The sequence below is a fragment of the Melanotaenia boesemani genome, chromosome 15 (assembly GCF_017639745.1).
Source record: "Melanotaenia boesemani isolate fMelBoe1 chromosome 15, fMelBoe1.pri, whole genome shotgun sequence".
Classification (NCBI taxonomy): domain Eukaryota; kingdom Metazoa; phylum Chordata; class Actinopteri; order Atheriniformes; family Melanotaeniidae; genus Melanotaenia; species Melanotaenia boesemani.
In genome coordinates, this window is record NC_055696.1 from 1,871,353 (window position 1) to 1,898,541 (window position 27,189).

The 27,189-nt window shown below is 44.0% G+C and overlaps 1 protein-coding gene across 8 annotated transcripts in view; it reads right to left on the minus strand.

The window, feature by feature from the left end:
• Nucleotides 1-27,189, minus strand: part of auts2a (activator of transcription and developmental regulator AUTS2 a) — a 305,554-nt gene that overhangs the window by 7,233 nt on the left and 271,132 nt on the right. For 5 of the 8 annotated variants that reach the window (XM_042009143.1, XM_042009148.1, XM_042009146.1 and 2 more), the window contains 9 exons: nucleotides 24,083-24,131; nucleotides 7,623-8,187; nucleotides 6,223-6,509; nucleotides 4,841-5,079; nucleotides 3,821-3,865; nucleotides 1,254-1,349; nucleotides 1,090-1,161; nucleotides 827-856; nucleotides 42-113 (listed from right to left, as the gene is read on the minus strand). In XM_042009143.1, coding sequence (XP_041865077.1) covers nucleotides 42-113; nucleotides 827-856; nucleotides 1,090-1,161; nucleotides 1,254-1,349; nucleotides 3,821-3,865; nucleotides 4,841-5,079; nucleotides 6,223-6,509; nucleotides 7,623-8,187; nucleotides 24,083-24,131 — 1,455 coding nt within the window. The remainder of the gene's footprint in view (nucleotides 1-41; nucleotides 114-826; nucleotides 857-1,089; nucleotides 1,162-1,253; nucleotides 1,350-3,820; nucleotides 3,866-4,840; nucleotides 5,080-6,222; nucleotides 6,510-7,622; nucleotides 8,188-24,082; nucleotides 24,132-27,189) is intronic. The other 3 variants (XM_042009149.1, XM_042009151.1, XM_042009150.1) reach the window with 3 other exon arrangements.

The following is a 27,189-nucleotide window of genomic DNA, read 5'->3' on the forward strand; positions in this document are numbered from 1 at the left end:
GACACAATAGAGAAAGCAAGAGGGGTCCGATGAGTCCTTACCTTTACTTTCTGTTGGTGGTGGTATATCTGCCAGGCGATGTGGACATGCATGGCGCACCACTTCCCTGGTTTCTGAAACCACAAGGAGGGGAAAGATTGATTTTGTGTAAATTAAAACTATGCTATGATTTTCAAGTTATCAGCACGCTTCAGAGAGCTGAGACACATGCATTAAAACAGTGGAAAACTTGCTTGAAAAATAATACCAGGTGGAACATCTGACCAGTAATTTGATTAAGTCTCTAAAGTTCAGTAAGATCAGAGTAAAAATTGAAATGGGTTTCAACCTTTAGTGGAAAAATCTTTGTGCAGATTTAATCCAAAACAAAGTTTATATGATTTGTTAATTATTCCATTCTGCTTTTACAAGAACAAGAATTCCTGTATCAAATTATTACAAAGGAAATGAGACTCTTTAATAACAAAAAAATACAAAACAGCAAATAAATGTGGCTGATTTAGTGAATTTGTTGAGTCATAGAAACGGTGCATTATTTTATCCTTACTGAGTCACCTCTCAATCACCCTAAATGAGTTATTTAAATAGTAAAATAATTATATTAAGTAAAGATGTGGTGGTCTGTGACATGTAAGCAGTGCAGACAATCAGTCTAAAAACATTTCTAAATGCAGAGCCTGTTGTCTAAAATTAGTCTGATTATAAACCGGTGCACTCAGCCTCCAAGTGCACCCCTCATTTAATTAAAGGAAATCCACTCCATCAGCAGAAACCCTTCAAAGTACCACGGCTGTTTCTGTGTCTGAGTAAACGTGAGAGCACTCACCCTAAGAATTGGCCGAAATGGATCCGTTAGCTGCAGAAAAGAGGAGAAAAAGAGGCTGCATTATTGGGTTGTCAATCACTTCCGGTTGGTGTGTGTGGCTTTCATTATAAATCCAGTTTACATGTTACTCTGCTCAGTTTAAAGCGAAACAGCACGCCAGTGTTAAACAGGGCTCACGTGTGGTTTTCTACCAGCAACAAACTGCATATTTAGTGTGATGACTTAAAGGCTAACGTCTACAGATGTAATGTGCTCTTTCTTACCCTGGGGTCTTTCTGTAAGAAAGTGTGTGGGACGGCTCCAGGTCTGGTGGACACATCCAGCGGATTAGACGTCTACAAAGGACCAGACATGGATCGTAGTAAATAACTTGTTTCAGTAAGTCTCTCTGTGGATACGAAGGTGGTGTGTTTGTGTCTGACTGTACCTTAGGCTGGAAGGCGCCCTGCAGCGAGCTGAAGGGCCCGGTGGGGGGAATGACGGGGGGAAGGCCAGACATGGCTGGTGGGTAGGAGTGGAAGAGCTGAGGAAGAGGAAGTGTGAGTGTTATTCAGGCTGTCAACTAGAACCAGGACAGCAGCTTCATGAGGTGGTGTAGATGGAGTAAACAGCGTGTCGTGGTGGACATTCAGCATTCTGACATTAATCAGGTCTTTCCAAATCTGCTTAAATGCAGAACGTTACTAATGATCGCCTCCATACTTCACAAACTGCTTGTTTAAAGAAAATTCTCTGCTTGCTCCCATTGGATTTAAAATGGGAAAACACCCTTTTGATATGGAAAGCAGAGTGTTGTAATACCAGCAAAACATGTGTTAATCAAACAAGTGCTGAAGGCTTACATACATTTCTCCTTTAGAGAAACAGATATGTAATCAGCTACTTGCTATAATTGTTCTTGTCAATCATATTCTCCAAAGCAGAGCATGTTTTTCTTGTATGAACAAGCTTGTATTCTCCAAGCATGAGAACTGAACAGGATTTCTTAAAACAGCTCGGGGATACGCTGGAAGACGTGCAGAGCACCACACTTAAAGCTGTTTTATTAAGAAGAAGCAGCTTCAGGGTTTTAGCTGCAACCATAAGAACAGGGTGAAGATTATTTATACTGAAGCATTAGAAACTAGTTTAGTAACATCTATTTGAAACAGGGTGAAAGATCAGAATAAAAACGTGCGTTATCAATAAGAACTTCCTCCCAGCTAAGAGGGTCTGTGAAGAATTAGACGTCCTTGTTCAGATATGCAGAGGCAATGTCAGAATGCTTTAAACAGCAGGAGAGCAATTAAAACTAAGTTCTTCTTGATGAATAATAATTAATAAAGAGGCACTTGCTGCTGTTAGCAGACAAAATGACAAATAGGAAGTTTTTTTTAACAAGTACAGAACATTTAACTAATATTAGCCTGTTTTTCTCCTGAGGTTAGAATTCCCAGACAGCCTAATGTTGTAGGAACATCTGCAGCACTAAGAGCTCTGCTGTACTTGTGTGCTCTTGCACAACATTCCTAATTTGCTGGATTTTGACATTTCTGATGTCAACAATGAGAGAATATTCCTAGAGGTTGACAAGTTTAATGAGAACAAAATATTTCTAACCAGTTTCACTGTTCAGGACTGAAGATGGTCAGTTTGTTTTTGGTTACAGGAACATTCCATCATGGCGGCGGTGTGGTCCACAAGAAAGTTTTAATATATCATTTCTTCGTTTTTCTTCCAGGAAGCCAGACTCTGTAATCTTCAAACGTGAACAGTAGTTTTATTTATCTATAGGCCGATCCACTCCACATTGTTCTATTGTTGGATGTTTAACTCCAGAAAGTAGCTGCACTGAGCTTTGGTGCTTTGTTGGTACCTTTTGAGTTAACTTTGATATTACGGAGGCAGAGGTCGTGTATTCAGCAGCATTGGTTTGTCTCTGTTAGCTACATAACTCAGAATGTTAGGGACAGATTTTGATTAAATTTTCAGGAAATCTCAGAAACTAAATAAGGAACACGTGATTAGACTTTAGGGGAGATCCGGATCACCACCTAGATCCAGGAATTTTTAAAAAAGATTTCTTTACTACTGGGAGATGGCGATAGCTTCATGGGCCAAAAATAAATAAATAAAATTTTACAGTGGCTTGTTGCAGGTCTGCTGTCTTTTCTCTTTCCAGTATTTTATATTAAAATGACTGGATATTTGAGTTATGTGGTACATGGTCAAATATCTCATGTGCACACACAAATTCCAAATAATTTACTCAGTTTTGTAAATAAGCATTTTAACCACATCTCAAAGTTTGCAGGTTCGCTCACTAATGCCTGCAGATTGTTTGCCCTCTTCACCCTGTGATAAAAATTCCTGATATTAAGAAAAAAACCTAAGGATTACCAACTGTTTTTTATGATTATTGCAGTGTAAAGGTTAGAGAAATGTCAGTGCTACCAAACGGGAATGTTTTGCAAACATGTTCCCAAAGAAGTTTCCACTTTGTAGAGTTTCAGGGAACAAAACCTTACTTGTGAACCACATTACAACCAAAAACAAACTGTACTATTCTGAAAAGCTTACCTAAAGGTTACCAACTCCATATTTTAGATGTTCAGAATTAATTAAAGAAACCAAAGCTACTGCAAGCAAATTTTATGCTGCAGAACTCTGCCTGAAATGTTCTTGGGACCGAGATTTGTTAGCTGGGAATGAGAACTGTTGTATTCCCTGTGAGTGATGATGTAAATGTAAGCATTATAAACAGTTTGCACATCCAGCACCTACAAATGCAGCAGTATTTAAGTAATCGTAGCATGTGGGGGGGTGGAGGGTGAAATGGTACAGGATGCTCAGAGTAGCCATTAAGAAGCAGATGAAAGACTGCATGGAATGTAACACACACACACACACACACACACACACACACACACGGCTGCAACTTTCATAAACAGCAGAGGCAAAATGAGAAGGTGACAAACTGCTCTGCAGCTAGATGTATGCAGTCGGTAAACTCACACTGTGTCTGTAGAAGGGGTCAACTTTTGTTGGGTATTTGTCAAACTGTAGGAGAAATGAAAGAAAGCTAAGTACAGAGATGTAGAGAGGAGAGGACAACCTTTACATGCACTGCATCGGGTTGACTTTAACCTCTCTCATTTCAATCCAACATAAAATACATCACAAAGTGCATTTCTAAACTAAGGACATGCTTCCAGATCAAGATACCAGTTCTCCCACTCCCCAAGCTAGCTGGTTTTATTCTTCTTTTTTGTGATCATGTGAAGACCTTGTAAACTAGTGTGGGCTGGCTTTCATTTGGTTGCAGGCTCGGGGCAAACATTTCCACTGTCAAGACTAAACACTGCAGCCATAAAGAGCCTTTTTATGGCCTCATTAGCTGTCAGAGGCCTCGGCATGATGCCTTTGAGGTATCATCAGAGCCAAGCGAATGCTCTGTGGGCCAGGCAGTTATGAATGTGTGCGTGTTTATGTGAGTTTCAGGTCGAGGCACCCATTGCCTGTGGTTGCTCCCAACAGACAGCGGGCGTTTTTAATGCAGCGCATTTGCCAGTAATGAAAACCCCCAAACAGGACCAAATGATGTCATTAAATTCAGAATGAATTAAGTGTATTATGTTCTGAAAGCTGGCTCTGAAGTTAACATGCTTTGGGCAAGTTATTGCCAATTTAGGAAATAACAGCATTCAAGTCTGGAGTTTTAAAGTATGCCAGAAAAAACACTAGAAAGGCTTTCTGGGAGAATAAAGGCACTGCTGTGGCGTGGAAGGACACACATGGTCATCATTGAAAAGCCGCCACAGAAACCCACAGGTCCCTGTGGCCTGCTGCTCACACACATGTCCAGACTGTATAAAATCCTCGCTCTCGCAACCACAAAGTAAAAACACTCTCTGTGCCATGCCTGCCCACTCCTCTGTAAAAGTCATTATTAGAACAAAGACATAACAACAAATCTTTGGCGTTGGTGAATTGACCCTCTCAAACCCAACACAGGTGCGTTCTACTTATCCTCACATTTCTGGCAGGGGTACGCACCATGGGCGGTGCTGGGGTGGGCATGATGGCGTGGGGGAAGGGCGTGAAGGTGTGCTGGTGCGTGTGCTGGTGGGTGTGTTGGTGCTGATGCTGGTGCTGATGTTGGTGCTGGTGGAACTCGGTGCGCAGGTAGGGCGGGGGGCCCAGAGAGGCACCGCGGTCCGCGCTCTGGGAGGCTAGGAAACGGGTGTTGAGCTCCTGGCGAAGAAGATCTTGCTCTAGAGAAATGAAACAGGTGATTAGGAACGGGCTGCATGTGGAGATATCTCCTAAATCTTGAAACACTTTTATTTCATTTTTAATTTGTGTATATTTTAGTACATTAGAGCCAAATAAAATCTGGTATTTCTTTTTGTCACTGTGCTGTAAACCCTTTGAGGAAAGTAAAATCCATGTGAGATTTGTGCAATCAAACAGAAGTTAAAGTTATGTCAAAGGAGGAAACAAGCAGGAAATTAATGTTATCTGCACGTTGTTTTGATTTGAAGTAAAGCTGGAAATGATAACAACTGTCTGACTGCTGAACCTGTCAAATGCTGGGATTGATACACTACAGCTCCAGAGACAGCAGCGTCTGTGGTTCTAATAACCTTTACGCAGCCTGTGGAAAAAGAACAGACTTCTAGCCATCATTGGCTTTTCCTCCAAATTCAACAAAACCTGCCATGAGATATTGTATCTCCCCCAGAGTAACCTTACCCGTTCTAATCCACAGTGACTGACTACAATATTTTCTGCATTCATTTCTAACTTTATTGGGCTGGGACTGTGGGCGGAATTTTCTCTTCATGAAAATTTCATTAGTATCTCTTGAACAAACTCCAACTTGCTCCGTTCTGTATTGAAGAAATTGATTTCTTGCTCATGAACATTGTTCAAGGTGAAAATGGAAGTTTGTGGGAACATTGCTCAAGGCAACAAACACACTGACCCTGACATTTAGCTGGACAGCAATGCGTGGAAATACAAGGGGTCTGTAATGGCTTTTGCAGGGTGGGCTGACTGGCTGTTGGACATTACTGGTGTGTAGTTGATCAATCACAGCATAACAGAGTGAGAACTTGAACTGTCTGCATGACTATAAACACACAACACCAGAGGCACGGAGTGCATGTGGATAATTTTGGACTCAGATATGTGTTTCTTTAAATAATTACCACAGTAGCATTCTGTTTATACATCTGTCTCTTCATATCAAAAGCTTTCCAATCAGATGCTGCTCAAATTATTCTTTGTCTGCTTCTCATATGCCTCACACATCCTGGCAACATGATGCAGTAACTGGCTAAAATAAGAGTGGGCGCCCCCCCCCGCAGAATGGGTAGCCCTCTGCTACTCCACTTGAGGGTGGTTTGGTGTACCTGAGTAGGCACTCCCAGCAGCAGGATGTCCAGGTACTGGCAATGTGCTAGACGTCAGTGGTGGTGGTGGAGGCAATGCTGCTGGAGGCGCAAACATATTGGGGTGATGTGGGTGAGGCGAGGACTGCAAGGCAGAGGGGAAGCTGTGGGGGGTGCTCTGGTTAGCGGCCAGAGGCAGGGGGAAGGTAGAGGCCGCTGCTGCCACAGGCGGGTGGTGGTGGGGAAGGTGCAAGGATGGAGCAGAGGGCCCGTGGACCTTGGTACCAGGGGTGCTACTCCTGCTGCTGCTGCAAAGACGAAGAAACAAGAGAAAGAAGCCAGGTTAAGCCAACTGTGATCAATCAAATTTAACACTCGTTCCTGCACATCTCCTCATCTCCATCTGCTCCACCGTTCAATTCCCAGAACATTTTCACACCTCAACAGACTTCCATTTACAAATGCCTCCCTGCTTCACAGAATCCAGGGCAAACACGATCCACAAAAAATACCACATTCCCAACACCCTTGGATGCAATCACCGCTGCAAACACAACAGAACGAGCATCTGTCTTTGAACAGCTTCTGTTAAGGCACTTCCTCCAGAACCAGGTAGTGCATCGGAAATGGGATGAGAGGGATACAGGGTGTGTGTGCATGTGTTAGCAAACAGCCTTTTGTTGTGTGTGTGTGGGTTTTTCCGCGGGGGAGTAGTCACAGAGCCTGCGTCTACGCAGCTCCACGCTTAAGCCTAAAAGCTCATTTGCAGCGCTCGCTCTTCGCTGTGGGCCTCGGCTGTGATTATGCACAGCGGGTGCCAGGCCGTGTTGGCGCGTTGGCAGACTTGAAGGGCTGGCACAGGGAGAAGCAGGCAGATCCAAGTCCCGAGAGCCTGCGAGGCAAAGCTGTTGATGGGACTGAGTGGGTTCTAAAGAATCTATCTTCAAGTCTTAGATTATGAGGGGTCTTATAGGCATCAGTGCTTTGCAAATGATGTAGAACACAATGGCCAAACCCGAACTCTCCAACAAAATGAAAAAAAGAACTTGTGATCTTTTTGAAAATGAAAAGTGGAACTATTTACTGTGCTGGAAAATTAATATGCTTTTTTAAGGTCCTATTTTTTTTTTTTCTAAAATGAAAAATTAGGCCTTAGGGCACCATCTTTCCTTCTGTTTCAGTCACAGAAAACCTCTCATGCATGAAATGAGAACAATGTGAGTCTGATTCAAGGCTATTCTAAGCTAGCCGCAGTATATGTAGAGCTCCAGTGACTCTTCCTCCACTGGTAATAATCAGTGCCACCGTGCAGATCGGACGTTACCTTTAGCCCAAGAGATAAACAGGTCTGTGTGAACTGCTGCTCAATCAAAACACTAGTGAACATGAGAAATTAAGGAATAAACTAACTGAAGTTTTACCTGTGACCGTTGACGTTGAGGCCGTTGTAAGCAGAAAGAGGCCGGGTCTGGCAGCGTGATGGGGGCCGGTGAGGCCCTGCCTGACTAGGGTGCTGTTGGTGAGGGTTGTGGGTCGGGAGGGCAGGAGATGGTGGGTGTGGGTGAGGGTTTGGTGTAGGTTGAGGCCTGCTGTGAGGCAGCTGTTCAGGCTGGTGCTGCAGCCGGGGAGGGGGGGTTGGCGAGGGCTCTTGGCCCTGTGCAAGAGGCAGGGCTGCGGGGGTTTGAGGCCTGGGTAGAGCCTCTGGGTGTGGAAGCAAGTGGGTTGAAGGTGGAGCCTGGGCAACTCTGTTTGTTTGTGTCCGACGAGGGGATGAGGCCTGGGAGACAGAAGCCTGGGGCTGTGGTAGAGGGAGGGCTTGGGAAGCCAGTGGTGGATTGGGGGTGCTGGGTGTAGGGGGTTGGGGTTCTCTGCAACTCTCCTGGCTCCTTTCCTGACTCCGCTCTAGGCCTGACACCTTGAGGAGGCCTGGGCCGTTAGGCTCCTGGCTGCCATTGGTGGAGAGCACATCAAGGCCAAAATCTGGAACTGTGGAAAAGAAAGAGGGAAACATGTTTTAATGTTTCTGCTGCATACAACAAAACGCCACTTTAATTGAAACTGTGATTATACCAATTATTTAAGTTTTGTCCTAAATAACCATCACTAGCAGACAGAGTTCCCATATTGTGGTCAGATTTGTTTAACAGGAATATCTGCTGGTAAGTTTGCTTTCTGACATCTGAAACAGAAACAAACTAGAGCAGAATCGGGCTAATCGTGCAGATTTACATGCATATTTGTCAGATAGCTGTTGGATGTCCATTTCACCTTCCCAACAATTAAATGGGGGGGCAATAAAAACAACACACTTATGATATTCATCTTTGCAAATACTTATAGTTCTTTACTGCCTGCAAAGTCATTACGGTAATGTAATGGAAAAATTATACATATACCCTTATAGTTTACAGTAATGAGTGTGGCATATATTAAAAGGATACTACTGGATAAAAAACGCTCCAATAGTGACTTCAGTTTTGCATGAAGTATGATTCCCATTAGACACGTTACAGATACATTTTATAGTTACAGTGATAAAAAACAGCCACCCCCTGCAGCTAAAGCCCTGTCTGTACTCCATATGGCCAAAATGTGACCTAATCCAAAGAAAATGAATAATAATATCTACACTATGCAGATATAAGAGTGCAATGGGTAATAAAATCTGTCCATGTTATTTATTTATCTGCAAGGACCTCATCCAACAGAACAAAGGGCTCAGACATCAGCAGTCAGCTCCAGAGTCAGAGGGGCTCTTGAGGAATGACAGCACATTCGTAAACTGTAATTAACACTCCTGGAGCCTCAGGAGGGTTCAGCAAGGGCTCCTCCTTCCCTTTCGTGAAGCCAACTAAATCCTCTACCTGCTAAACAGGTGTAGATGGGTCCACAGTTCCCCTGGGTGGAGACAGCAGCCTACGCTGTGAAGCAGCCACCTGTCACAGAGGGATCCATCTCCCTGACAAACTGCTCCCCTCAGACCGACTCCACTGAGAGCAAGCGGAGCCAGCAGGGCTCTAGGAGGACATCCATCATTAGCATTAAAATGCTAAGTGAGGTATTAGCAGCCCCAGGTGCTTGCGAAATTCTAGTCCAAGGTCAGAGGAGGCCATTTCTGGTGCAAGATCACAATCAATATCTACAAAAACAACAATTGATCCCTGCTCTGTGTGGGAGAGCAGGAGGTCAGTCAGCTTGTCGGTAGACAAATTTTTCCAAAGTTTGAAGGTTGGTTTTGGGCAAGCAAACAGAAGAAAGTCTCATTATAATGCAGGAGATAACCAATTCCTGTTAGAAACTATAGCTCATCTTTCTACCACAGTCTCCACATAAACAAGTCTATTCTTTTCTACCCTCATGTGCGTCAACAAACAAGAAAGCCCAGCAGCTCTTATATCTGTCTCCCTAATCCTTGTCAATCTTCTCCAGTTACAAATGCTATTACCGGTCAAGAGAGACTGCTGCTGGCAAACAACTTTACCACAGCAGACGGGAGAGAGGAAAAAAACAATTCCCAAGTCTCCCGCTGCACCTCGAGGTCCCAGAGGTCCACAGCTTGTTTTGAGAATGTGCTAACACGCTAAAAAGAAGGTGTCTATTCTGGTCATAATGAACACTCCAGGGCCACGCAGAGCAGGAACGAAGAAAAGAGGAGTATACACCAGCTTCCCTCCCGTGAGGGTTCATTTGTCAGTCTTCTTCATCCCTGAAAACAAATAAGTGCAATTCCCACTTGGGATTCTCAAAATGTACAGCCCTGCTGTTTCTTAGTGTTTCAGTAGTATTGCAATTTCTAACTAGCACACGATGCTCGGTGGAGCGTAGAGGAGAGAATGAGGCTGGTGGGGGAGCGGCTTGGCTAGAGATTTAAGGGAGAACAGGGTGGTTTTGTGAGGGTCAGCTGGGCATGTATGCAAGTTTGTGCTGGCAAGCCTTTCATTAAGCGTGGATGTCAGGGGACCCAGTGGAGTCTTTGGGGAATGACTCATTTTCTGTGGGTGATCCATGTTGTGCAGTTCACAGTGCATTAGCTGCACACCCCAGCACTTCTGATTTCTATCTCCCTACATGGTGAAAGCTACAGGGCCGCTTGTAATGATTAGATATGCTATGATTACATGAACATGGGAAAGACAACATGAGAAATGTAGATCAAAAACCTTCAGAAATGTGCTGTTGCTGACAAGCTGACATGCAAGCTTCTTTCTTGATTTGTTTCTCACCTGTGTTGTTGGGGTCCTGCAGTGGCACACAACTGCCTTCATCTACTTCTGAATAAGCTTGCAAGGTTAAATAGGCCTGTGTGTGTGTGCATGTGTACTTTGTGGCCTTTTTGCAGCTATGTGAGAGCCAAATGAGTCAAATTTTAAACCAGCCTTCACACTGAGCAGTGATCCACTGCACAACATTAAGCTAATACACTGTTAGGCCATAACTGCGGTACATGAGTTGATCATTTCAGAGTATCACATATCAGTGTCATCGCTGGATACGGCCAGCCCCACAGAAATAATTAACATGTTCCAACTACATCATCTTTTAAAATGGCAGCTGTCAGACCAGCACCTGCCCTTCTGAAAAATACATCATTGACCACCTTAGGCAAAAACTGCTTTGCTTGTGTATAAATATGACAGCCTACAACTGGGTCCAGAGATATCCTGACAAATTAATGGCCGTAGAGACCTTTGTGATATGCAAAGCCTCCCTTCCTTGCCATCAATCTTTCTGTCTCGTCAACCTCAAAATAGCCCCTTCATACATTCTATACCCTCGTACTTGTTTATGAGATTGCAACCTAGTGGGAGTCACATAACTCCAATGACACAAGACCATCAACCTAACATGAAGCAGGAGCCACAAGGCTGGCAGCTGATCCCTGACTGCTGTGTGTGTGTGTGTGTGTGTGTGTGTGTGTGTGTGTGTGTGTGTGTGTGTGTGTGTGTCATAGTGAGCAGAGAGTCTGTTATGGAGAGCAACCACTGTCTGACCAGCACAATGGAAATGTGCAGATCTGTTCAGTGGAGGACACCAGATGTTCGTCCTGTAGCAACTATGAACATCTGAATAGTTGTTTGTTTAAATAGATCATACATATAGCTGTTCAGATATTTCTATAAGGATCATTATTGTCTGTAAGAAATTTGATGGAGTTAGTCAACACTGCTGAAAATGTTGCCTTCAGGCTTTCAGTACTTTATCTGTGGCCTGGAATTGTAGGGGAAAAAACAGAAGTACTTTTCACTCTGAAGCCCTGAGCTGTCTGTCACGGCTGCCAAAGACCTATGAAGATGCACGCACTCACCATCATCCATAAATCTCTTTCCTCCATCTCTGATATTGTCCATCTAACCTGTGTAAGCAGAACCTTGCTCAGACCTCTCACTGACCACACTGCTCCAGCAGAGGAAACAGTTTACCACACTACCACCACCACAGGCCTGATAAATTTTGTGTAACAGATTTTAAAACAGGTAAACAATGACGGCCTTGTCAGGAGGTAACTACAACTGCTCTTCACTTCTTTTCATCCACATACATCGTACTACCTCTTCTAAAAAAAAAACAAGAAAATAAACATACGGAGACGGGCTGTTTGCTCAAGCTGAATCAATTTAAGTACTCACTGCACTGAATAAATATTCATGGCCTGCATTGAAAATTCCATCTTGCAGTGGTATGTCTCTGTAAACAGTAATTACAATCAGGGTCTCCCTCTGTGTTGGAAAGAGTGCTCAGAAACTAGTCAAATAAAACCTGCTTTAAAAGTAATGACAGTCTCCGATGTTTTAAAAGATAATGTTGCCTCTGGACTCAGAATGGAAACCATTTAGTTCCTGCAAAAAATAAATAAATAAAAAGAAAGCCGTGCAAACCTTGCTCCTCTTATTGCTACAGATTTTGTTTGACAACAAAATTAGACTTGTAATTGAGCAGCAAGTGTTGACAGTTGTCTGACCTCCAGAGAGGTTTATCCAGCATATGTTCCCCAAGAGCTCCTCGGTGAGGGACTGTTCTCTGTTTATTGTTCTTAATGAAGCCTGCAGTTGCATTAATGGCAGACATCTTTAACAGATCTTCCTCCCACACAGGAGAAAACAATAAACAGCAGGCCACCGGTTTCTGTCAGAGCTTGCCAAGCAAGACCATACACAACACAGTCTACCCCCCCGACCCCCCTCGTGTGTTTGGAAGTCCTGGAAGTCCTGAAACCTGTCCAGTGTATTAGGTGCAGACTAACAATAAAGCAGCCAACAGCTTCTTAGGTGTTGCAACCTGTGAAAAACTGGATGTTCATCCACTGAAGAGAATCAGTCTGTCTGATTGGATTACCCTTGATGTGATATTAGTGGAGGACATCTGTCATGTATGTGGAAACGAAGGGCATTTTAAAAACCCTTGCCTAAAGGAAGAAGTTTCCCTGAGAAAGAATATTATTTAGGAGGCTGCTTCCCACAGCTCCCATAGAAAGCTTCTTCTTATTTCACCAGCTATGCTAATGGCAACCTGCAAACCAAGTTTTTACTAAAGGTCTGATGTTATCTTCAGGAATCCAGATATGCACTCTGGCCTTATGATATCAGCTCACAGCGGAGCTGTGACAGTAAACTTAGCTAGAGAAGCTTTCTCCCTGATCTCATAGCAAATGCCCCAGAGAATATCCGGTCTATTAGCTCCTTATCCCTCCCGTCTTCGGCTCTCAAGACTTAAAGAGCATTAGCTTCTCCATGAGCAGTAACACCACCACAGCTCTTCCTTTATCCATCTTATCTCTTCCCTTCTCTCTTCTGTCTCCACCTTCTTCCTTCTGTTGTTACTCTGGTTCGGCAGTTATGAGTAAAATTACCAAGAAAGAAAAAACAAAAAAACAACACACACACACACACACACACACACACACACACACACATATATATATATATATATATATATATATATATATATATATATATATATAAAGCTAAAATAAAATAATAATAAAGAATAACATTTAAGATTCAAGGGGAGCCCCATACCTAAAACGCTCCTTGTGCGGTGCACTACGCTGCCAGACTATCACTCTGCCATCATGATGCTGGACAGGACAGGTAAAAACAAAAAACACCACCGACAGTAATACCTCTCTGCGTCTCCAGAGTGTCTGAGAACCTCTCAGTTAGAAGTACACGGTGCACAAGCATGCTTGTTGGATGTCCCCCAAATGGGGTGTTAAAGGGCACTGGGGGCTGACAATGATACACACTCCCCTACTGTCCCACCCAGACTCTGTGTCATGTCAGCAGCTCTCTAAACCAAGAGCCAAGAGAGGTGCTGGGTTACACAGCTCGGACTCCCCGCCATGTGGAGGGTCTTGGACCGGAGCTGCTTTATTAGTGACTCCCAAGGGTGGCTGAGTGAGAAACATAATAGAAGTAAAGTTGATGGTGTGGGTAGGAGGGGTTGGGGGAGCAGGACAACTATTCTGGCTGTGAGAGCGTGACATGTGTAGTTTTTCAGTGAGAATACCACAGCACGCTAATATCACCCCACAGTAATTCAAACTGCTGCTTTAACAAGCTGTGATTGAGCAAAAGGCCAAAGGAAGAGGGGGAGTTGTTAATCTGTCTCTCTGAACATCTATATTTCATCCTCGTCTCATCTGGTTTATGAATTTTGCATGACAATTTGGAAAGCAGTTGCAAGTATAAATAGTGTGTTAAATGTAGTGATGTCATTGCTCGCGGAGCAAGTGGTTAACCGAGGCACAAGCCTTTGACTTAAGGCAGATAAACTGTCTGAGACTGGGATTCTCCATGAAATGGCTGCAATCTGGGGTAATTGGGTGTAGTAAGCCACGGAAAGTTCTGAGCCCCACTGACAAATGCAAAGCCATAGACGGACAGCTGCCAGACAGCAGAGAACAAGCGCTTACACATGTTTACAGTTCAACAGAGAAAAGAGGCAAACAGAGGAGGGAAAAACACAAGTGACTGGAGATATTTAAAAAATAGGAAAGAAACTTGCTCAGCCCTGCCTCCTACCTTTGCTAATATCCATCTGTGCTCCATTCGTACTGGTACAGGGATTGTGCTCCGTCTCTTCTTTCTCAAGGCATAAAGAAGCCATTTACTAACAGAGCGCTGCAGTGAACATCATCTTCCTCCCACAGTGGCTCTGATTACAGCTGTTCCTGTAATGGATCTAACTGCATCTGTCTTGCTTCTCACCCCAACAACATGTGGAAACTCTCCCTGCTGCAGACATGCTATTGGGGCCTCAATGCCCCCCCCCCCCATTACCATCTTTATGTGCACATGAGGATGTAGCAGTGGGATCGGTGGCAACAGGGTGTCCCATTTCTTGCTCTGCTTTTCAGCACAAATCTTTATATATCCCCATGGTCAGGCTGGAGGGGACGTAATGGGAGAAGAGTTGGGTCAGGGACTCGATGACGGGTAAGCTGGCACAGGTGAACAGCAGGGTGAAAACCTTGCCAGACTCGTCCACCCAGAGGTCTGCGCAGGGCAGCTCTCAGGGGGACTCTTCAGGCCGGTGGCTGACAGATTCCCTGCAGGGTTGGCTGTCATGTCCAGACTCACCGAGGCTTTGAAATAACAGTAGCGTGTAATGTGTAAAATCCATCCAGGCACAGCAATTGGTGGGCGCGCACACACGCTGTCAGTGTTGTAAAGCTACACTGAGAGACGAAGCAGCTGCAGAGCAAATCAGACCATTTCACCTCAAACATGTCACATACACATAAGCCAGCTGATTGGACTTTTCACGGGGTATAAGATCTCAGCAAGTGAAAAGTGGTAGGTGGTCATTTTTTGTGTGAAAGCTGCCGTGAGGCCTGCAGTGTGTTACAGCCATTAAACTGTCACTTCTCTGCCAGTTTAACCTCATAGTTAATTACATATTTAACTGCTAACCAGGCATGTTGGAGGGAAAATATCACCTTCCATTAATTTCATTGTTTACAAGCTTATGGTCTTCTATTATTCTATTATGGAAAAAACATGTTTAGACACCTTAAATTATGACTGGAGTCTTTCTTTGCTCCATAGCATTGTGACCGGTAACAACTCTGTATGCTGGAAGGTAGAAAACAACTACACTTTGTACTCTACTCAACGCCTCATCCTGAAGTAAATATGTGTGCGAACATGTAAAGCTAAATAACACCACCAGCTACAAGACACAGCGGAGATCAGTCACAGTCCTATCTGAAAACTACACTGTAAACAATGTTTGTTTACGTGTGTACGTTACATGCAAATGAAACTCATAAATCATTAAACTGCTGCCAGTCAGACAAAAGTAATGATATCTAAAATACAACTGTGCTCTCATAGTGAAGAACCTTCGGGATGCGTGTCGGCACAAACATTTCACAACAGACCGGCTGGCTTTACAACACATGTTTCTTGTCAGTCACTCTGGCAGCTCAGTGACACAGCAGACAATCGTCTGTGGAGCCGACAGACTTCAAACACAGACATGGTTATTCTCAGTTATAATCACATGCTCATAAAACCCACACCCAATCAAACACCCTCCACCCTTCGTCTTTTTCACACACACACAAACACACAGGAAACTACCAGTCAACAGGTCCAGTGCCACCCTGGTTGAGGAATATGTCCAGCAGGACTTTGTCGACTGTCTTCCATGAAGCCAAAAGGACTGTACCAAACCATCCCATGAGGGGGTGGAGGTTGGGGCTCTTCTGAGTTGATTGCCTCCGCTTGTTTCCTTATTTTCAAGTGTTCTCTATTGCATTGAGGGGCAACGATGCTTCATGTGTCTTGTTAAGTAGAGGTGCCCACTATTGCTTCTTTCATGCTTCCGCTCTTTGCCCCCCCATATGTCTTCAGCTAGGAGGGAAAGTGTGAAGCAACTGGCCTGCAGCAGCAGGAAGAGTGACAGCTTGAGCTTACACACTGACACCACCATGATTTCACTGGGGAGGGAGGCGTGGAGGGCTGGAAAGAAAAATCTGTCCCCTGGGTGTCGTCAGTCTGGGCCTCTTCTACTCTCCCAAATAGGCCAACTGGTTTTACATGCATCTACACAGCACAATCAGGCAAGCTGCAAGGATCAGATTCAACACAGCCTTGGTGTTAAAACAATTCAGGAAGTACTAACTCCAGATGGATCAAATGTCTAAAAATCTGGTGAAGTATCAGTTTGCATGTAGCTTTTTCTGTTCTTAAATCTTCACCAACGTTACAGAAGCTGCCAGTGTGTGTGTGTGTGTGTCTATGAGCAAGTATGTCAAGTGCTGTCTCATTACCCCCTCACTCAGGTTTCACTGCAGTCAGATTAGCGGGACACCCAGGACAGAAACAAAGCTGGTAACGGCCGCCTCTCTTCTACAAGCCACTTTTACTTTCGTCCCTCGCTTTAGTTTGGAAATGCTGTGTGGTCTGCTAATGTGGTAGCAAAAGCACCAATCACTCACAAAAAATGGGGAAACAGGACAATTAGAACAGGCTCAAGTTCTCACCCTCTTCTCTGGGCTCACAGCCCTGTGTGTCAGGAAACCTCAGTGCAGCCACATCAACGTCCTTTTCAGAATAACACCACAAATTGGCTGAGGGCTGCTGGCAAGCTGCACTGTGATGAGCTATGGGTGTGGGACTGCAATACTTGGCAAGGGAGGGTTAGTGTAGGGGAGGCTGGTTAGGATTTGAGCTGTTTATTTGAACTGTGCTGTCGTCCAAACAGTCAGCTGCCTCCCTTCTCCCTCGTCAAGCCCCAGAGCTTAAGCTAGGATTGTGGTGTTGGTGGGGAGAGAACAACTTGATATCCCCCTTTGGGCAGAGGCAACTCTGAGCTTGGGTTACTTTAGGGGAACAATGCAGGCTCTGTCCACGGCCTCCTACTCAGTGAAGACATGGGCTCAGACAGGCTCGCTAGTGTCAGGCTTGGCCAGGGGATTCACGCATCACAACACTGCACACTGCCTGAATGCAGGGTTTAGAGAACACGGCTTCCCAGCTTTGCCCCCCGTCTCAGAACGTTAAGAGCTAAACCAGACGTGTGGCCCATACCGCCACAACGGCCCGCTTGCTCTTGGCTTGAAACACCCCCCTTCTGAGATTTGGGTCTTTTTGTACAACAGTGTTTACAGTAAAATCTGACACGTGGAATAGGGGGATGCTAGAGTACTAAAATCAAATCGCTCCCTCCAGAAGCATCTTAATCTGTAACAGATGGTGACAGTCTGAGGGATGTTGATGGGTTTGGACAGGCTTCTATGAAAAGTGGCCAAAAGCCTGTAAAGATGAAGCACAAGATGGTAATAAAATGGAACATTGTGCTCTTCATTATACTTTGTTTATATTGAATGCACATGCTTTAAAATTTCCTTTCCATGATGCCAATCTCACTTTAAACACACATGCAAAACATCCACCACAAATTAAACATGTTCTCTCCACTAACTCTGCTCAGAAGTCACAGCACTATCTGGAGAGCACCTCCAACACAAGAGGGTGGTGTTGAGCTAAAGGTCTGGCAGCTACAGCTTCCCAGCTCGCCACGCCTGTCCGAGGGGAATCAGTAGTTTGTGGTAAATTCACGACATGTGGGTTGAGACAAATGAAAGCCATGCAATATGCGTGTCGAGCTGAAACACATGCAAGGGATCTACAGACTGCTGCTAACAAACCAAGATCCTGCTCTGTAGTCCTCTCTAGTCTGCCCTGAGGCTCATCAGGGCTTTATTTCTGCACTGCATATTTATGAGAATCAGAGAGGGTAAGAAGGGGGAAAAGCTAACCTCTTTTCTTTTGGGAGCAATTACAGCTTTGCTTTCATTAATCCTGAGCAGAGTCTTGGTGCTCCTGCTCTGCCTTAGCTTTTTTGTCTTTACAGACTGTGTTTACACTCTCACTTCCCTCCTTTGGCATTACAAGGGGGCAGGGGAATGGAGAGACCCTTTCACCTAACATCTTCCCTGAAAACCAACAGCACGGCTGTGAAATAGCAGTGAATTACCAAAGAATCTGACTTTAAGCTCCTACATCTGGAATCCAACAGTGAAAACAGGATCATAAACATTACAACAGTGACCATTCATTTGATGCAAAAACAAAATTAATTCATGACAACAACCCCTGCAGTGTCTGAAAACTACAGCTAATGCTTTAATCTTTAACAGTTTAAACATTTTCTGTAAAACTGGCATTCTGGTTTTATCTGATAAACTCTCTGTGACCATATAATCCAAAAATGGTGGTTCTGTAAACTTTGAGACATGGGGGTGCTTTTTTCCTCCTATTTCAACAAACTAAATACCACTCCATGCTGCTCAAAGCACCAGCACCGCAGCACGGCTTAATCATTTCACAGCATATCCGCTTATCCGCTGCGTTAATCCCGTCTCCTTTGTACTACATGTGTCTGCATTTCTAAGACAGATGCCTCAAGTTATTCACTGGAGCTAACATCTGTTTGTGGGAATGGCATCATGGGGCAATAACAACGACTAAAAAAGACCCCGAGAAGTGAGAGTGCTGTCAGACATGCATGGTAGATCATGTTAGGAGAGTGGCTCATTTCAAACCAGCAGTTCTGCTCTTATGCATGCATTCACACATGCACCTCCAAGGCACCATGAGGCCTCATTAGGGCGGTCGGCTCGCTCTCCCTCTTTGGCAATGTCACCTCAGCTGCAGGGACCAAAATCTGACACAGGCATAATTGGCCTGAACACACCAACAGTGCACTGGGAATGGCTGAATCTTGATAAGTGGCGTGTGTGTGTGTGTGTGTGTGTGGTGCTTTGACCCTGTTAATGCTGCACAGTTGGCAGGAGAGTGGCTAATGCCACACTGGATCAGTGGATACTGGTGGTGGAGACGGGAGGACCTCTCCTGGGATGAGGAGTGTGGTGCTTTCAACACCTCCCCTTCCCTTCCACTAGTCAGTGACATCTTCAGTGTCAGGATATGACATGGTGACAATAAAACACCTAGAAACAGAAGATGCTTGCTAAAAAAAGATATCTTTATGATGAAAAGAACCCCAGCTCTTCCACCCTCCCAAAGGATTTTAGTTGGAACCAGATTTTTGTCCTTGTGATCCTCTATACTAGACCTGCAACCATGATAAATTTCTAAATGAGACGAGCATGCTTACATTAATCCTTCTACACAACATTATGGTATTACCCCTCGACACCTGAGATGTAGAGATATGTACAGTATAGAGCTGCTCACCATTCAACCCTGACTGGCTGCTAAACCGCCACATATCTCAGCGTGGCAGACACCGAGGGGGCCAGCAGGAAATATAAGGCCTTTCTCTTTGATCTCTGGAGTTCAGCCCATTTAAATGTTTGTGTTTGAGATGTAGACCTTTAATTTTAGGCCTGATGGGTTCCAGGTTCTTTGGATTTAGCGTGGCATGTCGGATATAGGAGTGTTTACACAGTCTCCCTCCAGCTCTCCTGGTGCTGAAATAAGTGCATTAAGATGGATGGATTTACTTAGTCTCTAACCTCAGGGACTGAGGGAACAAACTCTGAATGACCTCTTTGTCTTGCGGGAGGGGATAGAGGGAGTCTGGCCTACACTGCTGAGTGAATGTGTGTGTGTGTCTGTGTGTGCCTTCAGCACCAACAGACTTATTCACAGTATCTTTTCTCTAAATTTCAAGTCTCACATGAACTACTTCAATTATTTGCCTAAAAAGGTTGAATATAAACTTTTTTTCTATCATTTTTAGAATATCAGATGGCAAGTTAATCATTACGTTCTGAAAATCAAATGTGGGATCCGAAGAAAGAAATGATTGGAAATATCTGCTCATAGGCCTGATGCAATGCTTGCTTTTAAACTAAATAATGAAATCTGGAAAAAGATTCCCATGCAGCTGTGCTGAGGGCTGATGAGCTGTAATCAATACAAGCATTCAAATTTGATTTTGAACTATGTCCAATTAGAAATGTTGCAATATTTCATCAACAGTGGGGGGCTGGGCCCATTGTTTACCACAGCAAAGCTGTAAATCAGCCTGTGGTTCCCTTGGTTTGTTAACCTTTGTTTGGCTGTGTCAGCAGATGAGGTATAGCAGGACCAGCGGTCATGAAATACAGCTTCTTTCTCTGTAGTCCCAGCCCTGGGGAAGGGGGTGGAGGGATTAAGTTGGGGGGGGGGGGGGCTTCCCTCTGTGCAGCACAGGACATTGAGCTTTCTTTACCCCTTAGAGATACATTAGATGCTCCAAGCAGGGGACAGTCAGCCAACAGAAGCAAAGACAAAACAGAGGAACCTGCATCAGTCAGACTTAAACCTTTTGGACCTGCGTCTTATTTATCCAAACAAACAGCTACTGAATATCACATGAGAATTTTTATTTAAATTGAATCTATTCCAGCAATTATTTCTGGACGTTTTTGTGACCTCGCAGCCCCTGTTAGGGAAACAGAGACCGTCCTTGACTGCAGCCATTTCTCAGAATGCACAAAAGGCCAATAGTAGTCAGGTCATCTTTCCACTGTGCATCAGGTCAAGTTCCACAGGCAGCCTTGATTTCTTGACACTCAAACCCACACAGACGGCAGAGGTCAGCATGAGGGCAGAGCGGGGAGCCTGGGGCAGTAAACCAACACTAGCGCTGCAAAAGGCCAATCCTCTCTTTCCAGTCGACTGAATGAATTAGGAAGCTGCCAGGGTGATTTGTGGCGTGATTGTTGCTCTCTATATCACTTGAGATTACAGCAGGTGGCGGCCCACAGCCTGGAAGCACACACGGCTCTATCACCAGTCCTCCTCTCAGGAAACAGAGAGAATGAGGCAGAGAGAAAAACAAGCCCTCAGCTCCCTCCCACACACCAGCGATACGCTCACAGGCAATTTCGCTGCCAGCAAAGCTCTCTATGACAATCCAGGGAGCTCTTCAGCTCTGATATCTGCCACAAAAGTTCACCTCCGCTTCTCTCTTTCCACTAGTTTTTTAAACAATGCCATCAGCACTGCAAATTACACCTTCCACATGGCACATTTTTCTCTCCCCTGGTGACAGACGTACTCAAGCCTGACACACTTCACTAGCGGCGCTCTTCACGCTGGCGTCGGCCCCGGGTCTCGCTATAGCGCTGCTTCATTTTCACATTAACTCCAGCAAAGCATGGTGGAATCAGCCTTGTGCTAAGGGGGGAAACTGAGAATCTCTGCACTGTGCACTTCAATTCACCCCCGCACTGAACTCCGCCTCACATCACAGACAGCTGCAGGAGATGTCTCACGGGGGAAATAATTCTTCGATACATCTACCAGATGGATTCTTAAAAAGAAATCTCAAGTGTACCTTTTGGTACGCCCTTAACTGAAAACCTACAGGATGAGGTCATTTCTAATTGTAGACATGGTGTAAATCTCATTTACACAGATAAAAGCTGATAATATTTACATTAAGGCTTCTATGACCATTTTCTTTTTTTTATTTGGAGTCAATCATGCATTCTAAATGAATCCATTTAAAGGTGCATGTAGGCTTAACCGTTCACTGATGGGAAATTTTCCAGGTTTAATTCTGATAAATGGAACAGCAGAGCATTTTAAAAGCCATCCAGTATTATCTACATCTCGCTGTCAGGATGCAATCAGCAAACAGTTGAGAGTGAGCTCCACCTCGGACGGGTAAACTGATAGGAACACCCTTGGACACATCTGACAGATATGTCTGCGGACCTTTGTGGTGACAAGAGTGGCTGGTTTGTGATCAGCAGGATCTGCACTTCCGTCCGTTCCCTGGACAGCAGTCACAGCGCTAATAAGGCTCAGTTCCTGATTTCCACCCTGGAAGCAGCTCAGCCTTCAGAATAGTTGTTTATTTCACAAGCGGCCAACAGACCAGGCCTCAGCTTTCTGACTGCTGCTTACTCTCTGGCAGAGCAAATGAATCAGGTTAGCTAGCCGACACCTGCAGGTGCACTGACAACCATAGTAATTAGAGATAACATTTAATGGCTCTTGTCTAATGAAATCCATTCCTGGGCAAAGTGAACCGAGAGCGAACGGAAAAGAGGGAGAAAAACAGGGAGGCAATCAATGACTGGTGGTGACTTCAAGCTGCATTAAAGACAACCAGGCCGACCGAAGAAAAAAAACAAAAACAAATCCAGTCCTGAACACACAGAAACAACATTTTCATGACTTAGATTCCTTTTTAAAATGATTGTTAGGAAATATACAAGAATGCACTGTAATAATCAAGTTGACACATTTTTAGGCAAATTTGCTAAATGCATTTTGTGTTCAAGTCAAGTTTCTACAAAAAAAACAAACAAACAAACAAAAAAAACCTTTCTATTATTTCATATTTGGCAATTTTGCAAGTTCTTTCGGATGAGGGTTTCTCCATCTGTGGAGAAAAGTATCGTATCTATTCCTTCCTTCAGAACTTAATACAATAAAAAATAAGGGAAAGTTTTTCTGTTAAAATCTGTTACTTTCTCTGATTTATGCTGGAACCTAAAACCCAATAAATTAATTGATATATCTATCTATCTCTCTCATATATATAAGTATATATATATATATATATATATATATATATATATATATATATATATATGTAAGTGCGCAAACCAACAAACAAATGGAGACTTTTTGCACCTGCCTTTGGGCAAATATTGACACTAATCATCCCACAAACGAACACTCTCTCGCTATTTTGGTTGGAGCTGTTGCCCGAGTCGAGGTTTGGCTGCTTTAGAGCTCTGGTAATCCTCTCCAACAAAAACCCACCCAACTCTTTTAATCTCAACACCACCCTCATAAAAATACCAGAGGTCTTTGCTGTCTGTGCACCTGGATTCTTTTACTCGCCTTTTGCAATAGTGACAGACATTAGCATATGGCAGGAGAGGAGGAGGGGATAGAGATGGTAAAAAAGGAAGAAAAGAGGAGATATTTAAATGGAAATGGGGGCCAAGACAGTGGTCTATCATGGAGCAGAGAGAAAGCATATTTTGTGTACTGTTTCCCGAGTCAGGTCCTTTCATAGAAGGGGAAAGAGGGTGGCCCTCTGTTGATTTAGGCTGCACAAAGGAAGCCTTAATCCTTTCAAGGGATCCAAATCAGTCCACAGAGGAGCACATTCAAAAGGAAACCTCCCTGTCAAGCATGCCCATTGAGCTCCCCAGTGCACACCACAAATCAAACCCTGGAAGGAATCAAAGGCCAGAATGTGGGAAATGTGTCTGGAGGTCTGCACAGAGGAAAGTGCCGGGGACACGAGGAACAGTGGAAGGGGGTAGTAGTACAAGGACCTATCATCAGCAATCTGCACCATTTCAACCACAGCCCTGGAGGGGTCGTAACCCTCGTCTCTGAGTCTCCCTCCTGGCCTGTGTGGTAACTCCCCCCTATTACAGAGGAATGTCCATTCACGCGGGGGGACCTCCATTATCCCTGAGCCAGAGAAAATAGGGCTGCTTTTAACAGCAAATTAGTGACTTGATAATGAGGTCACATGTGGTGTTGGCACACTGAGGCCATAAACAGATGCCTTTCCTGCCCTCACTTCATTCCCTGTAGCATTAGCACATCCTCCTCTTCCTGCTCTGGTGCATTTCAGCGTGTTTGCAACAAAAGGTCACTAAAGCGGCTTCACTTCACGTTTGATCCTGTAACTACAGAGGCGCATGCAGGGTTTGACTCACAGATTTACATTTTAATAAAGCTATAGAATGATTACTGTCACATTTTTATATGAGTAAATGTCAAAGAACAGAGCTGCATATATAGTCATAACCTTTTAAATTACATTCCATGCACATGATGATCTCCGCATCAGGAGACTGCACACAGGTATCAACATAAGGATGATTATTACTGCAGCAGCACATTAGTAACATTTCAAAAATGAATAAAAAGGTCTTTACCTTTAACTGCGGCTGTGCTGAAAAATTTCTCTGAACTGGCATCGGAAACCTGGAAAAAAGAAAATTGAATGAGTCCAATATCCCAACAAAGCATGTCGTTGGTTTTCTTTAACTAAATTGTTTAAAATTAAAATTCTTTTTAAATTAACTGAAGTGTGTTTTTTTAGAGGACAAACTTATCTAATGTAATTCTTCATTGCATTTCTACAGATCACAAATTCTAAAGCAAAATGAGTTTGTGACATTAGATGCAAAACCATAATTATTTTAAGAAATATCCAGCAATTTCTTTCTGTTATTATTTATATCTGTTAATAATCATCAAGAAAACCTAGTCATAAAGCCAAAACAAAACAAGTAATTCATTATATTCAGACCACTTGGTGGCACTGTGGCGCCGTGATAGAGCTTCCCAGTGAGTCAGCCTGTCCGGCTCAGCACCACCATCAGTGTCACAAAAAGCATGTGCAGTGATGAGATTTAACCCCGAATTAGAAAAGAAAAAAATATTCATGTAGTTGAGAAATTTGAGTCACGAATCGAGTGAATTTAATCTGTGACTTTGTGGTAAAATTGCATTTAGTTACATATTAAAGAGATATTGAAGAGATGGAAATAAAACTGAACAACACCCGTTGATTCTCGTATTAGAGGAAAACTGACAATACTCTGAATTAAAATTAATTTCTAACAACAGACTTTGGGGATTCATTCGACACAGAATTTTTAGTAAAATGAGGTAAAAATGTCTAAGCCGCCTTTGTCTTCAGTGGAAGATTTTCCTCTATAATCATCTCAGTGACTGCAAAATTCAAAATGTGCATCCAGTGACAGCTCAGTTGAAAGCGCACTCGTGTCTTCTCCACGTATAGCTGCTACTTAGGCCGTCAAAAAAGCAAAGTACATTAGAAAAAATTGGACACCATACAAACATGTTTTTGTTTCCAAAAGCCTGTTGAGGGCAAGCGAGGTTTTCACTGAAGCAACACAATATAAACTGCACAACATAAAGGTCATGAAGGTAAATGCTGATTATTGGGCAAAATATAACAAAAAAACAAACAAAAAAACCCAAAACAAACAAAAACAAAACAAAAAACTATAGCGGGTAAGAAGTAATGCGCCTACCTTTGATGGGCAAGGTTAGCGAGAAAAAGTGAGGAAATACTTTCTCTGTATGGTCAGTCTGGTCTTGTTTCACATTCTGCTTTTCAAATAATATAATCCACACAGGAATCGGTGAACTCTACTCCTTTTAAAGCGAGGATAGCCATGCAGAGACACAAGAAGCCTTCCCAAGAAAAAAATTCCCAAGCCGTTTAAACGCTACTGCGCCTTTTGGACAAAGGGAACCATGTGTCTCACCAGGAGAGATTCTACCACAGCGCTGAGGCGACAAGAGGAAAAAGCCCTTGATCCAGCTTTCTTTCCGTGCTCAGGTCGCAATCGGTTTTTCTTTTTTCACATATATTCTCCTTTCGGAATTATCCGTAAGAGGTCACAAACAGGATCCGGGAGGGTGTGTGTGTCCGTGCGCAGAGGGGGCTGCGTCTGATGGGGCAACCCAATCCAACAAAGCGCATCAGTAGAAACAAGCGACGGAGGCAAATAAGACAGACAGCAGGATAGACATATATATATCTACAAGGTACAGGCCCAATGTCGCTGTGTGTTTAGCTGCAAAACCTGTCTGCCGTGCTCTCTTTGAAAGATCCCGATCATGAGAACACAGAAGCCTCTCCCCATCCGCTCCCAGGCACCGGACAAACTCCCATTCATCCAACGACTGAGTGCCTGTGAGCTGCTGCTGCCGCCTTCACGGTCGGGTCCTCCCACTTCCTGATTTCCAGACGGACTTGGATTCAACCTCAGTAGCCTCCTTCTGAGGATAAACACACTCGTGTATTCTTTTTTTGTTCTGGGTTTCCGAAAAGGTTGGAACTCGATTGCAGCGGCGCACGTCGAAGCTTTACCTTTTGCGTAAATGGCGTGCAACAGGAGGGACAGCGGCAATCCAAAGATACATAAGGGGGCAGTAAGACGGAGAGAGAAAGAGCGAGGGAGGGAGGGAAGAAGAGAGACGAGAGAGGGAGGGAGAGCTGGGGTAGAAAGATATTCTTTCACTCCATACTGACTGAGATGATGTCAGTCGCTAATGAATTCCCCAGTAGGGCGCTGCTACCGTGAGAGGAGGAAAAACAAAACGCTTCTTTATGAGCAGCATGCACCTCCTTGCAGCCCACAGGCGCTGTCTTCCACTTGTATCAGATCCCACTGAACTGGCCTGAAGGGAGGTCAACTGGAAATTTAAAAGACACTTTGGGTCATCCAGCCTTCAGTCTGAGCTTTGAGCTCTCCATGGCCCACCCTGACAACAAAAACCTTAGCAGTCGCCACCTCTGCATAAGTCATTGCTTGCAAGTTTATAATTATATGATGGTTTTATCAGACTCCTGAGGTTTTGTTTCTCTTTGATTGTAAGGCAGCAAATCATTTGGCACCCTCAAGGCACCTTCTAAGTTATTTCACCGTGTTGAGACACTGTGTTTTTATAAAGGATTGCACAGATTTAAAGTCTTATTCTGCTAAGATTCACACTGCAGATGTGAATATAATGTTTAGCTTAGAGGAACTCATCCGTCTTTGCCGCAGTCCCTTATATTGGGCAGTCCTAATCTAATGGTGGACATTGCTGGAAAATCCTCTTAACAGTGCAAACCCTTGCAGCCTTTAGCTTGTCTAATGAGCATTAACCTACTGGCTGGGAGGTCAGTGGAAGGACAATAGAGAGACATTACTGAGGTCTTTCCCTGCCAGTTCTGTCCGAGCAACTGCAGAGCAGAAAACAGACTTAGCTCATAGTGAAGATGCTAATCCGTCCCTCGGTAACGGAGAGACCGAGGGTCCGTTGACTGGCTTGGATCAGCCATACAAACATGAGGTCATGGGAAATGGGATATACAGTTGTCCGTGTTTTACAATGGCAAAACAAATCTTCGCTTCGAGTCAACACAGCAACTTTTTTCTTTAAACTGTAGTTAGTTTCCCAGTCTTTAATAATTGCTCCATATACTTTGCAAGGCTGATCGTGGCCTCTGATGGCGTAC